This window comes from Micropterus dolomieu, linkage group LG11 (assembly GCF_021292245.1).
Source record: "Micropterus dolomieu isolate WLL.071019.BEF.003 ecotype Adirondacks linkage group LG11, ASM2129224v1, whole genome shotgun sequence".
NCBI lineage: Eukaryota > Metazoa > Chordata > Actinopteri > Centrarchiformes > Centrarchidae > Micropterus > Micropterus dolomieu.
In genome coordinates this window covers 1,816,319-1,830,065 of record NC_060160.1, presented here as the reverse complement: position 1 = coordinate 1,830,065, position 13,747 = coordinate 1,816,319, and the positions used below count along the sequence as shown (strand labels likewise).

Genomic DNA, 13,747 nt, shown 5'->3' with positions numbered 1-13,747 from the left:
GGGCAGTAGGTCGTGAGTAACCAGTGGCATTTAGATCAAAACATGTTCAGAATAATCTCTTTGAATTCGCTTGATGAGATCTGCTGAGGGTTGTTTCCGAGGACAGGAAGCTGCACTTTCGGTTTGAATGGTCAGAGCTTCAGGAAGAGGATTTCAAGAATTTTAACGTTCATTCTGACCAGCTGGATTGAATTTGATCTAGCAAAAAAAGACGGCCATAGCCCCCGCTGTGATATCACCGGACCCAAAATGAACCTTTTATGACGCCGCAAGTTTTGTGACTTCGTAAAGGCCCCTTTTCAAACTTATCAGGTCAAGAAATTCTGGTAAATTCACATATTTCACAGTGAAAGACGGAAACATTTGGCGACCAAGCTGAATTAATCTGATCGGGCTACTGTACATGTAAATGAATGAGAAGAGTGTTAATGAGAATTAGCTTCTCCGTCTGACTCGATGCCTTCCAGCTAAACCTTTAGGCCAAGATCATAGAGCTAAACACATGCAGGAGACACACCCAGATAAAGCTTCACATGTAAATATATTCTTCTAAAATGTTTAGCATTAATGCTAAATGGTAAGTAAAGCTAAAGCACTTTCCTTCTACACTGTAGAATTCTACTCTTTTATTGTCCCGTTGTCACCTGCAAAAGAACTACAAACAGTAAACGTGTCCAATTTTTCTTTTATTCTTTTAATAAAAGAAAAAAACATTCCTGACCCTGGATTGGGCTACAACTAACAATTATTTTCATTGACTAATCTGCTGACTATTTTTACTATATTCACGAGCGACTAATCGTTAAGTCTATAAAATATCGAGAAATAAAAAAAAAAAAAAAAAAAAAAAGCTCATCACAATTTTCCAGAGCCCAAATTGACTTTTCAAAATCCAAAGACTCTTCATTTGCATAGAAGTATAGAAGCAATTCCTCAGTTTAAGAAGATGAAACCAGCTAATTTTTTTTGCTTCCACGGGACCTTATTTCAGTAAAAATAAAGTCAAAGGCGAGAGACGACTTACTGTTTTATTCCGTTTGAATTGTGTTCTGAATTACACACGTGATGTTTGTCAATTTAAAGGATCATTTCGTCCGTCAAGAAAGTCACAGTTTCGTAAAACAGTAAAGTAACATTTAGTTTTCTGTGAAAACGCTTTTCACCGCAAAACTCTTTTTACTCCGCTCCAGCTCTCTCTGTAGCTCAGACAGTCGCTGCTACCTGCATGTGCTAATCCATCCTTTCACCCAGATTCTTTCTTTATAATTTTTACCTTTATAATAACAAACAGCTGTTTCGCGTGTAGTGTCGCGTCATTTCCAGTTTCACATTTCACGTGTGTTTTCTTGACAAAACGTGGTCTGGAGACCAGCTTCGGGTGACGCAGCCGCTGACCGATCAGTCACGTAGTGTGAACGCCACAACGACTTCAAGACTCCCATCACAGAACGGCAAGTTGTGTAGTCTCAACTGCACGGCCATCGGCTGACGCTGAAAGTCGTGTAGTCTGCGCGAGGCATTAGTGAACTACATCTCACGTCTCGCACAATGTATGTCATCAACATGTTAACGCTGTAATGCTAAGCTAACTTTCATGGCTTGCTAACTTAGCTGTGTTTCACACACGGATGAATCTTTTCATCACATCATCTAAACATGGAAGCTCTTTGACGTTAGCTTCAGAAACGTTAGCTTTAGTCATTGAGAGAAACGGACATGACGTTACGTAGACGACTTTTGGTTTGTGGGAGGGGTGTGACGAGACGTGAGATTGGGTTCACGAGATGAGACTAGATTTTAACACCATTGAGCATTAAACACTTAATTTCTTGCATTCTGCACCAGTTTAAGGTGGAAATATTTTTATTTATGTAAAGGGAAGTGATTCAAAATAAAACAAATTTTAATCTCGCGAGATGTCGTGTTTCAGTTTGTGGTCCCTCCTAATTTATCTATTTTAAAATTTTTTACAGTCTTAATATAATACAATAATTTAACAATCTGCAACTTTCTTGACTTGCAGAATTATATTTAAAATTGTCAAAAATCATATGTGTAATTCAGGACACAATTCAGACAGGATGAAAAAATTAGTTGTCTCTTGCCGCGTTGACTACCGGACATGTTTTGTTTGAAATAGGTTCCCATGGTGGTCCACTGCAAAGAGGAGTGACTTAGACTCTTTATTGATCTACTGACAATTTTCTCAGTGAATCAATAAATAATTTTGTCCATAAAACATTTTCACAATTACAATTTTATAGACCCTACGGTAATGTCTATAAATGAATGAATCTCTAAACAGCTGCATGTTGTAAAAAGGTGAAAAAGTCACTTCATTGTTACTCGGAAAGTTTCCCACTCGTTAAGATGCAGTTTTGCGACTCAACTTGAATTTAAAATGACAGTTGAGCACTTTGAAGTGTAATTTTGGAGCGTGCTCACACTTCAGACACTCAGCGCCACTGGTGTGCTGCCTTCAGAGCAGCTTATCTCTTATATAATAATGACCCGGTCCTGCTGAGACGGGAACATCAGGTCTGGCGATCAGGGAAGAGTGTTGTGCGTCTCCCTGCAGGTCTGAACTCTGCGCGACCCGCCGCCATGTCTGCAACTGTGGGATCAGAATAAAGACATCTGCCTACTTGTTCTGCCTGCGCGTCCATACGGTGTGTCACATCTCAGCCTGCGTCGCGTACATCAGAAACGCTCACTGCCGGATAATGAGGCTGTCACGCTCATCTTCCCCGAGCTGAGAGGGTTTGCAGAAAAGATGAATAAGTAAAAAAAACTAATGCAGAGCAGGAAACTTGACTTTCACCTGAGGTGTGCAGCTGTAGCAACCTTTGTTGTCAGTTATAAACTTTTCTTGTTGAACTCCATAGCTAAATAAATACCTTTTTGGAGAGCTTAAACATCATGATACTGCTTGACTCCCATTTTTGGAAGTGGTAATGTGCAAGCTATTATGGCTATCCCTGCTCATGCTAAACACCGAGTACGTGTTCTGTTTATACCAAACCGAGAGACCATGTTGCTGTTAAAACAAATCACTTCCTGTGTGGTAGGAAACTGTATCTCCAAATTACTGCTCATCATTATTGGCTTCTGACCAGTGCAGCGTCCTGACAAATAAACAGAGGAGAAAAAAAAAAGAGCGCTTTTATATGACACACATTGAAAACAAAATAACTAAGTAAAATAAATTAAGGACAAGTAACTTTAGAAAGAAGTGCCAAATGTTTCCTAATGTTTTCACAGATGTTTGGCATTTTTAACGTTTTCCTTAACAACTTGTGATGCAGAGAAAATTACTTTTAGATGGATTTGCAAGTAGGAACCCTGAACAAACAAAAATAAGAGGGACAAGAACATGAACACAAGAGCAGACACAGACATTCAAAACAAAACAAACACACATTGAAATAGTTTTAACCTCAATAAGCCACAAAATTAAGAAACAGAAGAAAAATCACCCAGCAGGAATCAAACCAACGACATCACAGTTAAAGTGTGTCATACCACTGTTCCACCAGGACGCCCCATGTCCACTGCACGCTACCAGCTCGACTCGACTCTACTCGCCGTGTTTTGGTTTTCCATTGTGGAAAAGTTGCACCTGTACTTTTTTTCGTATCACCCCCGTCGAGGATCCAAGCGAGCTGATGCGATACTAAAATGACTGCTGATTGGTCAGAGAGAATCGTCACTATTCACTGCATCATCATTGCGCGCGGCCAGCAACAGGAAGTTTTATATTTTACAGTTTTCAAATCACCAAATCCACTTCTGAGAAGTTTTGAGGTGAGAAATCAGCTGTGTAGATTTTAGTTTTACGAGAAGTGATGGAAGAACAAAAATGTGCTTGAAGGTTTTCGGAGTTGAGGAGCTCCGCAAGTGGCGAGGCCGGCCAGCCGCCCGCTCACAGAGCCCTCCGCTCCCGCCGTCACACAGAGCGCTGCAGCAACAACGGCAGAGGAAAACACAGCTGGAAGGTTTTCATACCGCTTACCTGTCTTTACATTCTGAGGAATGTTGGAATGTTTGATTTTGTGATGTTTGGTGTTGCAGCTCTTTGACTTGAGAGAGAGTCAGAAACGTCTGCATGGTTCACTTTTTTTATTTAATTTATCTGACTTTTCTCTTGGTCTTTTTCTTCTCTCTCTTTCTCTCTCTCCCTTTTGGTTTGTGCGTCCAGACGTGCCGGCGCCGGAGCAGCCGGAGCTGTTCCTGAAGAAGCTGCAGCAGTGCTGTACTGTCTTTGACTTCATGGACACGCTGTCGGACCTCAAGATGAAGGAGTACAAGCGCTCCACGCTCAACGAGCTGGTGGACTACGTGACCGTCAGCCGGGGCTACCTGACAGAGCAGGCCTACCCCGAGGTCGTCAAAATGGTGAGGAGGGAGGAACATTCAATGTACACAATGAATTGCACAAGCTAGAGGAAAAATACAAGGAGCCAAATTACCTCAATAGGACCAGTTTTCAAATTAAGTGTTGTCTACTTGCAACCCCTCATCAGGGGTGTCAGAAGTCTGAGGTAAAAGTTTGCATTTCCATTTAAATTTCCTCTTTGAGGATCAACATACAAACATCAATAAAGTAAGAGATCTGTGAGTAACAATAGGTACTAGAGCAGCAGTAAATGGTGGTAAGAGCTATTAGTGCATACGTTGTGAATGGGATAAATAGGAAGTGTTCTCGGAGGAGATGAAAAGGACGTTTGGACCTCATAATGTCTCATTTGAATATATATTTTTAGGCCTACAGAGGTAAAGCTATCCAATATTTCATAATTTAAGCAACAATTGGACTCCATGATTGAAATTTATGTAGTTTATCTTCTTACTAATGGCATGAATCATCTGACCAACGTCTATCCTCTGAGCCACTGAAGCGGTTCTGAATCACAGGTTTTGGATTCACTGCTTGGTCGATGCCTTGCTTTCTTGAATATAAAAATGTTTTTGCTGAAAAAACGAGACAGAATGTGACAAAAGTGTCTTTTAGTCTTAATGACCAGAGCGCTCGAGTTTCTCAGGGCGAAAACTGCACGTATAATTTATAAACTCAAATACGGCGAGTTTAGTGTCGAGTCTCTCTTTAAGCAGTCCTCATTTATTCACAACTGTGACCACTGTGACACATTACCACCAGAGATATATAAGTGATAGCTACTAGGGGTGGGTGATATTATGATATTAGATCGTGGACGATTAAAATGTCTCCACGATCTGCCTTTTCAGAGAGATGGTTAGTGTCGTGCTACAGTGCACAATCTCTCAGTTTAGTTCCATACACACAGTTGACAGCTGCTCTGTCAGCTGCCTCGCTGCCTGCGTCCTCCGCTGTCTACAAAGACAACACTTTAACTGTTGGGCTTCCATAGAATTAACGTTAACGTTCCCCGTGTGCCCTAGCTGCTCTGCCTCAACTCTCTGTGATTTCCCGAGGTTGTTGCCCGCGGCTAACTAGCTGCCGTTATCTAATTAGCTCGGTTAGCCTAGTGATCATAGCTGACTCAGCCCGGAACGGGAGCCTGATTCGGCCCTGGGGTGCCAGGAGCCAAACCCGGCAAGAAAACTACCTCGGTCCTGTATTCCCTGTCTTTAAACTGGCCTCTGCCGGTCTAGGAAGCTGTGTTGGGTCCCGGTCCGGCCGTAGTGTTCACTTCCTGAGAGCTGAAGCAGTCTGCACCGAGCACAGAGTCTGCATGAAGGGGTTTTCCTCTTTTAAACCAATAACTTGCAAAACAGTCTTTAAAACCGACATGAATATGAGTCATGATAAGATCTTGAATGGTAATCTCTGATGATAGTTGGTGCTCCACGCACAATTTGTGCGGTACTCAAACATTGTTAACATTCAGAACCCAGCCCTCGACTCAGATCCCCACTCCAGCAGCCAGTCAGAATGCAGCAAACTCACTTCAACTCACATTCCTAAATCTTAAGAAGATGAATTACAGTGAAGCTGGTTTGTTCTCCTTTGTTGGCGGCTGCTCAGTGCCTGCAGATAGTTCGACTCGTACTCAGGTCTTGTCCCATTTCCCGTCCTCGCTGTCTTGTGCCCCTGATGTGCACACTCGCTCATGTGAGAAGCTCTGATATAAGTTAGTGTCCCAGAAAGAACCTGCAAAGGAAAATGAGCAGCATCAAAGAAAAGGGAGTCCGACAGTGTTCGGACTGTGTTCTGTACAGCGTCGCCCAGTTTTTCAGTGCATTTGATTCTTATTCAAACACTAATGACGTGTTGTAGATTTTTACAGCTTTACTCCCTTCATCACTCCGGAGAACAGCTCAAAATGTAAATGCACCTGTGTGAACTCAGCAGCAGTGGGAAAGCTCAGGTTGACGTGTGCATGTAAAATAAGTGAGTTACTACAGAGGCCATAATCATAATGAAAACGCAAACTACTAAAGTGTTTCCAGTCTGCCTCTTTTGTATCAAAATAAACACATGAACAGAACATACTAGAAGCAAACATTCCTGTAAAGTAAATGAGCTCTGACATTAAGGGAAAACAGCTCCTGGTCAGTTGTGATGGTTCAGGACGCACCAGATCTAAAGCTGCACTCAGACTGGATAGAAAGCAGATTTTCTTGGTGACTTACAAAGCCAGTGAAAAGACTGGACAGTCAGCGGATGCAAATTAGCCGTAGATGGAGACAGTTGAGGCGGACATGCAGCCATGCAAGTTAAAAATCTTTCAAGGAAGTAACAGAAAGCACTGGAGTGTGCTAGCCAGTTACAGCTAACGTCTGTACAGCAGGTAAATTGTATGCTTGTAGGGAATGAACACAGTCAGCCTACACACTTGAGCAGATACATTTGCATAAAAAAAGTCACATGGTGTTTTATTTGGATGCTAGGGAGCCCCCGAAGTCCTAAAAGCTCATTTCTTTTTAAGTTTTTATGGTGTGTGTGTGATCAAGATAAGAAAATGTCTTAGGGCTGCAGGGGCTCTGGACAGTCATGACTTTGTTGTATTCAGGCTGATAAATATTTTTTTTTATCATCGTTCCAGGTGTCTCACAACATATTCCGGACCCTTCCGCCCAGTGACAGTAATGAGTTTGACCCTGAGGAAGATGAGCCCACGCTCGAGGCCTCCTGGCCGCACTTACAGGTAAACACAGCCACAAAAAGTGTGTGTGGATTAACTCATTAACACTTCATATCTTGTTTGTTTTAATTGGTACACAAACAGAAATGTAGAAATATCGCAGGTTGCCAGATACTGTTGCATGCTGGTACCAAACCTCACTGTGACAGTTTCTAAATTTGATCTATCAAAATGGAAACGCAGCTCCTCTGCTGTACCGTTTACTAGAATAAGCAGTGTGATGTGTGTGTAAATGTTGAACTTGCTTTGGACCTAACTTTGACAATAAGACTTTGTGAAGCTGCGAACAGTCGCTACACCCAGCTGTTGTTACTGAAATAGCTTTGCTGTTTTAACTCCTCTAAAACCACAAGTAGTATTTTTTTACAGTGTGTGTACAGATGCACATGCAAGACACAACATGTTAACAAGTGAGCTTAAGAGGTGTTTGTAGGCCTATTTTTGAACTTCCCCTTTATGCTAAGTTAAGCATTAGAGAGGTAGAGAGCATCTTTACGTTTCTCACAGTCTGACTCCTTTTTGAGGTTGAAAATATTTTGCTTGGGTTTTGTTTTGGGCCCAGGTCTAGAGCCCAATCAGAATCCCTTTATTTCCCCACATCCTGGCAAATCCAAACCTTTTTTTCATCTAGCTATGCCCACATTACGTTGTACCTTTTGGGACCTTGACTGCTTTTGACCTTTCCCTTTTAAGTCAGTCCAGTCCCAGTATTTACAGGGTTGGTTTAAGGTTTCTAAGAGGAACATGTCAGTCTTTGGATTCTTCTTCTATTTGTGAATCTGCTTGTTGTACGTCAGGATGTTAATCATAGTTTTAACTAAGTGAGACACAGACTGTGACCAGTCTTTCTGCGCAGTACTTTTGCAAAAGTTGAACTTTTTTGTTTTAAATATCAACAACTGTCCCCCTGCCCTCTCCTTCTCTTCTTCTCCTCCTTCTCCTCCTTCTTTCTCCAGTTGGTATACGAGTTCTTCATCCGGTTCTTGGAGAGTCAGGAATTCCAGCCCAGCATTGCCAAAAAGTACATAGACCAGAAGTTTGTCCTACAGGTGAGTCGCTGAGTCCGTCTGCAGGTCAAAGCTCTGCTTTAAATGTCACCTGTTGTCAGTTTAACGTGAGCTTTTATCTTTCCTTTCATATTCTTCCTCTTCATTCTCTCATGCTTTCCCCCCTGCTGTCCTCTCTTCGTCTTTTTAACTTCCTTTCTGATGTCCCTTCTGTTTGTTTTCCTTCCTTCTCCCCAGCTCTTGGAGTTGTTTGACAGCGAGGATCCTCGGGAGAGAGACTACCTGAAGACAGTCTTGCATAGAATCTACGGCAAATTCCTGGGGCTGAGGGCTTTTATACGAAAACAGATCAATAATATTTTTCTACGGTGAGTATTAGCTCAATTCAAGTTTCTGTTTGTCTCTGTCTGTCAGAGGTGTGGACCTTTTTGTTGTTGTGCCAGCCATTTATAGTCGGTATCAGTCGATATGTTCGTAGGCCTGTCACGATAATTGCATTATTGACAGGGGTGAAGGTCGTCTTATAAAGGCATATGTTTGACACGTAGAGTTCGCTTGGAAAAAGTGGCTCTCCGCTCGGCTCTGCAGAGAATAGACAGCAGGTCTATTTTTGACCGATGATTCGTCAAGCAGCACAGAGCAGATCGTACCGGGTAGAAACAGAACAGCATAGAGAATCCGGTCAATTTTCAAAATAAAACGTCCCGATCGTAAAGTAACAAACACGGTAAAAACAAACACAAAAAGAAATAATTTAACTATGTAGCCTACTTAATTACAGTAGAAGCTCAGACAGCAAGCACTGATTACCAAATCAACAAAATCTAAACATGTCAGCAAACTCAGGCAAAACGCTCTGATTCTGAAAGGCTCCTTGTGGGAAATGCAGCCTGAAGTTGACGGAACGAAACGGGGTCACAGAGAGCCGTGAAGAACGTAGTGGAAGCACAAAAAGCACAAATTAATAACAAGTCAGTAACTCGAGGCAGGCTGCACGCTCCGCTGCTGAAACGTCCAGTGGACTTTGAGGACGCATCGAAAACGTGGCGCAGCCGTAACGTGCTGCAGCCGGCGCCTGAGCCAAATAAACAGACCAAAATATGCTGAGAGACGTTCAACATAACGTGTTACTGAAGGCTAAAAGGTGTTTTTCCCGACAGTTTAATTCTAACCCGAAAGTTTGGAAGAATAAGGCCAAATGCACTTGGTTTCAAAGCTCTAGGGTGGGAACATTTCAGGGTTCAGCTGAATGAGAGAGGAGACCCTGTTAACGAGCCGGTATGTCCACTTCGTTTAACAGCTGCAACAAAAAAGGGGAATACATCTTCCTGTTATGAACCAAATGTTTGGTATTTATTTAATGCCATTAATAAGAGCCAGAGAGTCCATTTTATGTTTTGTTTTATGTTTTAATTATTTAGGATATTTTAATATTGTCTGAATATTCCTATGAAAAAAAAATGTATTGCTCTTTGAATTATTATTATTATTATTATCAGTAGCACGAAAAGTTCTTAAAATAACAGTAACTTCTTTTATCTTAATAATTTGTGGGACAGCATGTCATCCAACAAAGCCGGTTATCAGGACAGGCCTGTGTGTTCGTTTATAAATCTTTGCTCTGTTGTTTTAGTAGTTGAATGATTTTCTCCCCGAGTCTCATCTGTCTCCTGTCTTTTGTCTCCTCTTTTCTACGCCTCCCTCTCTGTCTGCTCTGCAGTTTTGTTTATGAGACGGAGCACTTCAACGGGGTGGCTGAGTTGCTGGAGATCTTGGGGAGGTATGTGGAGGCCTCCGACCCTCAGACACACATTCACATTCAGCTCCGTTACTGCAGCTCAGGCTTTTACCCAGAACCACATGGACCCGAGAGCACCGGCAGATCTGAGCCCAACCCTGACATCTGCCTGTGTTCTTAATGTTGTAATGATACGAGGATCTTTTTATTTAATCTTATATAGATGGAGATTTATTTCAAAAGAGGCCTCTGATTATAAAAGATTGATAAGAAATGGTGAAAACTCAAAAGCGGAGTGATTTGTCTCCATACAAACAGGATTGAGTAGAGCTGTGAGGTTCAGGGGAGAGTCAGGGCTACAGTTTGACTTGTAGATAAGAAATAAATTAATCCTCTCAGCTCCACGGTCTTTTTAATCCATTTTAATCCATTATAAAAAAGACCTGATTTACAGAGACAGTTTATCAGCTCTGTGTCAGGAGTTGCATGGCGTTGTTTGACGTGCAGACGGGTGAGGGTGTTTTTTTAATTTATTTATATATATATATAGAAATGTGTCTGAAATATATCTACCTAATCCCTTATAGCTGCTTCTGTGCTCTTGAATATTTAATATAACGTTCAGCCTGACTCAATTTAAAGGACAGCTTGACTGTTCCTAATTCTTTATGAATTCAGGTTAGCAGGCCGGAACAGGTTCAGAATGAAGTCATTAGCTGTTCGACAGAAGATTGACCAAAGACAGTTTTGACACTGGCTGTGTCCTGACACACGTTCTACATTTCCAGCAGCGGCAAAGAAGTTAGTGCTGATATGGTTAGTCCGCTAACTGAATATTAGGCTTTAACAGTTTTGAGAAAGAGGACCCTCTCTTAACAGGTTTATCCTTAAAGTTTAAAATGAAACAGACACTAAACTGATTATGTCAGTTTAAGTCAGCATTTTTAAATCACCTCCCAACATCCTCCTAGGATTTTACTCAGACAACAGAGAGATTAACAGGTGAAGGCATTAAAAGTAAAAACCATTGCAGCAGGTTTTTCTTTGGAGTCACTTGGTATTTGTCTTAATTCACACACGCAATAAACATTCAATTATTTTACTGTCAGGACTTCGTGCACCGTGTTAAAGCAGACGCCTCCCCTCAAATACAGGACAGACAGTAAGGTACATGATTCCAGTGGTGGGACATGTTTGAGTTGAGAGAAGAGTTTTTGTAAATGTTCTTACTTGCTGCAGTTGCTCTTTAGCGCCTTCCAGAGGGCAATTTAATAAATTCATTAAACGAGAGGTGAACAAGATCAGATGCAAGTTGTCAAGCTTTTTGTTTCACCTGGTTTTGATTTAAACATGCCAGTTGTTTCTGCTCTTTTATATCATTTATGAGACATTACTACAATTGAATTGATCACGAAAGGAGATCCGTCTGATTCAGCTCTGGTGATTCTTTGGTTAATGGCATCGTAGTAATTAATCAGAAGTCTGTGTCTTAATGACGGAGGAATAAAAACCTGCCCAGCCTGTTGAAATGTAAATTTACAATTTACATCAAGCCTCATCATATTTCCACGTCTCTGTGTTTGCACCTGTGACGTTCGGATCATCGTCTGCTTAACGTCTCCCTCCTTTGTTACCAGTAGAGCACCAAACCCAGCACCCATATTCAGCCTTAACTGTGCTGCTGATCTCATTACTCTGCGCTCCCTGTTTTGGATTCACTGGTCATGCTTTCCTCTTCTTTTCATATTAGAAATCAGACAGCTACAGGTTTAACTTGTGGCTCTGATAACATGTAAACCTCACCTCACTGGATACCTGTGTTCATACAGAAGAAGAGAATCTGTAGGAGAGAAAGCCTGTTGCACAACGTCAAAATGCTCGATGTTCCTCGGCTAAATGTATTCTTACAGTTTGTCCTTGAACAAAAATCTCTTATGGAAACAACACAAAGTTGAATCCAGTAAATCAGAAGAGTTTTAAAGGAGCATCACGTCTGTTGTCTCTGGGCCTGAAGGTTAGAGCACATCACATCTCTTTCTGTCTCCTCCAGGCTGCACCGCCGGTATAAACAGTTTTCTTTCAGTCCGCTGCTCATTGATCTTCACTTGCTTTCAGGGGATCACAAGGAAACTCTTTCATGTGTTAATGTTTAATTTATGTTTATATTTTCTCTATTTATTTTTTTCCTCTCTGTCTCCCCTCCTCCCTCCGGCTCTCTCTTCCAGTATAATCAATGGTTTCGCTCTGCCGCTGAAAGCGGAGCATAAACAGTTTCTGGTCAAAGTGTTGATCCCCCTCCACACTGTCAGGAGTCTGTCCCTCTTCCACGCACAGGTAATATATGTGTGTTTGTCTTTAAAGTTTCCTCCTGTAACAATCCTAGTGTATTTCTCGTACATGGGGCGCAGAGCGACTGAAACTTTACTCGCTGATTTTCCACTTATACTAATATTTTAACTCTTTGATACCTGTGACCTCTCCGCAATTACAAAGTCACACATACAGAGTTGCTGGTGATCATTAACAGTACTCTTACATTTTAAACCTGCGCTGCCTTTTAAAGACATGCTGGTGTGTGTGTGTGTGTGTGTGAGAGACATATCTTTTACTTAAAAACATGTAATTGTGCTCTTTAACACATGAAAGTTGGACACTCTGGATTTAAAAATTAAGAAAAACAAAGCTGTAGCACTTTAAGTTTCTGTTCGGCTGATAAATGCAAAATCAGTTGCAGGGCTGCATTGTTAATGACGTGTGTATATATGAAGTATGATTCATACTGTCACCAGTACACAAAGTTGAAAACATTTAAACTCTGGCAAGTTAAAATTTTGTCTTGTTAACAGAGCATTTATACTTCCAGTTTTTGTTTATCCGACTTGCTGTTACAAGCTAAGCTAAAGGTGCTAACGTGTGGCCTCTCCTCTCTCCCTGCAGTTGGCGTATTGCATTGTACAGTTCCTAGAGAAAGACCCAACATTAACAGAACCAGTAAGTATCAACTGTCACTGGCCATTGCTGATTATAACCGCTGTACTTGACCAATGCATGGACTGTATACAAACAATCCTCGCCATACTGCATGATGGTCTTTTTTCCTCCACAAAGTTTATCAATTGTTGCAACAGTACATTTGTCTGAAGTCCAGCTTTTGGGTGACGGCACCTATAGCATGCCAGTGCTGCTACAAATCCCACTTTTCCTGCAACGCCGTCACTACAGCTGATAGTTGGTGTGCAACTGGAAGGAGGAGTCAATTAACCTTTCGCTAAGCCACGCCCCGAATACACAGCTGGCCAATCACAGCGCAGTATAGGTCTCGCTCTAACTGAGCTCCGACACTTTAATGGCTGCGCTCCATTGACTCTGATGCAAAAAGAGATCTGGTCAAACGCTGTTCCTGGGGCACATGTAATAGTTAGTCGCTACCCAGAGAGGTTGAAAGGAGAAGTACGATTTATTCTCTTTCCAAAACCTAAAATAAATCCAGAAAAATGTCGGCTGTGGGTTGTTCCTAATGTGATGTTAGTTAGCTAACGCTAGTTAACCTCCTACTGAATGTAACGTAATAAAGTCCTGCTGTTCTGCTTTTTAATGACTGTAATAATGAACAGAGACCGACCAGCTTTACAGTAACAGTGTTGATCGGTCGGGGGATGTGGTGGTTCACTTTATGCTCTGTGATTGGTCTTTTTTATCTTTAATTTTTTCACGTCCGTTTGAGTCAATCTGAGTCAGTTTGAGTCAGTCTGACAGCCTGAATACAACCTTCAAATCTATAATGCAACTGCAAAACTGTCTGCTTCTTTCTGAGATCGCTTTTTCCAACAAATTTGACAATATTTCTCCGGGGTGTGCAGTAATAGACAGTGGCA

The 13,747-nt window shown here is 41.6% G+C and overlaps 2 protein-coding genes across 5 annotated transcripts in view; both read left to right on the top strand.

The window, feature by feature from the left end:
- The window catches only part of kcnh5b (potassium voltage-gated channel, subfamily H (eag-related), member 5b), a 1,142,829-nt gene that overhangs the window by 937,611 nt on the left and 191,471 nt on the right, over positions 1-13,747 (top strand). The gene's annotated exons all lie outside the window — the stretch shown is intronic.
- The window catches only part of ppp2r5eb (protein phosphatase 2, regulatory subunit B', epsilon), a 62,274-nt gene that overhangs the window by 42,883 nt on the left and 5,644 nt on the right, over positions 1-13,747 (top strand). For all 4 annotated transcript variants that reach the window (XM_046062580.1, XM_046062581.1, XM_046062579.1 and 1 more), the window contains exons 3-9: positions 4,199-4,395; positions 7,029-7,130; positions 8,084-8,176; positions 8,372-8,502; positions 9,855-9,914; positions 12,098-12,206; positions 12,810-12,863. In XM_046062580.1, the coding sequence (XP_045918536.1) occupies positions 4,199-4,395; positions 7,029-7,130; positions 8,084-8,176; positions 8,372-8,502; positions 9,855-9,914; positions 12,098-12,206; positions 12,810-12,863 (746 nt within the window). The remainder of the gene's footprint in view (positions 1-4,198; positions 4,396-7,028; positions 7,131-8,083; positions 8,177-8,371; positions 8,503-9,854; positions 9,915-12,097; positions 12,207-12,809; positions 12,864-13,747) is intronic.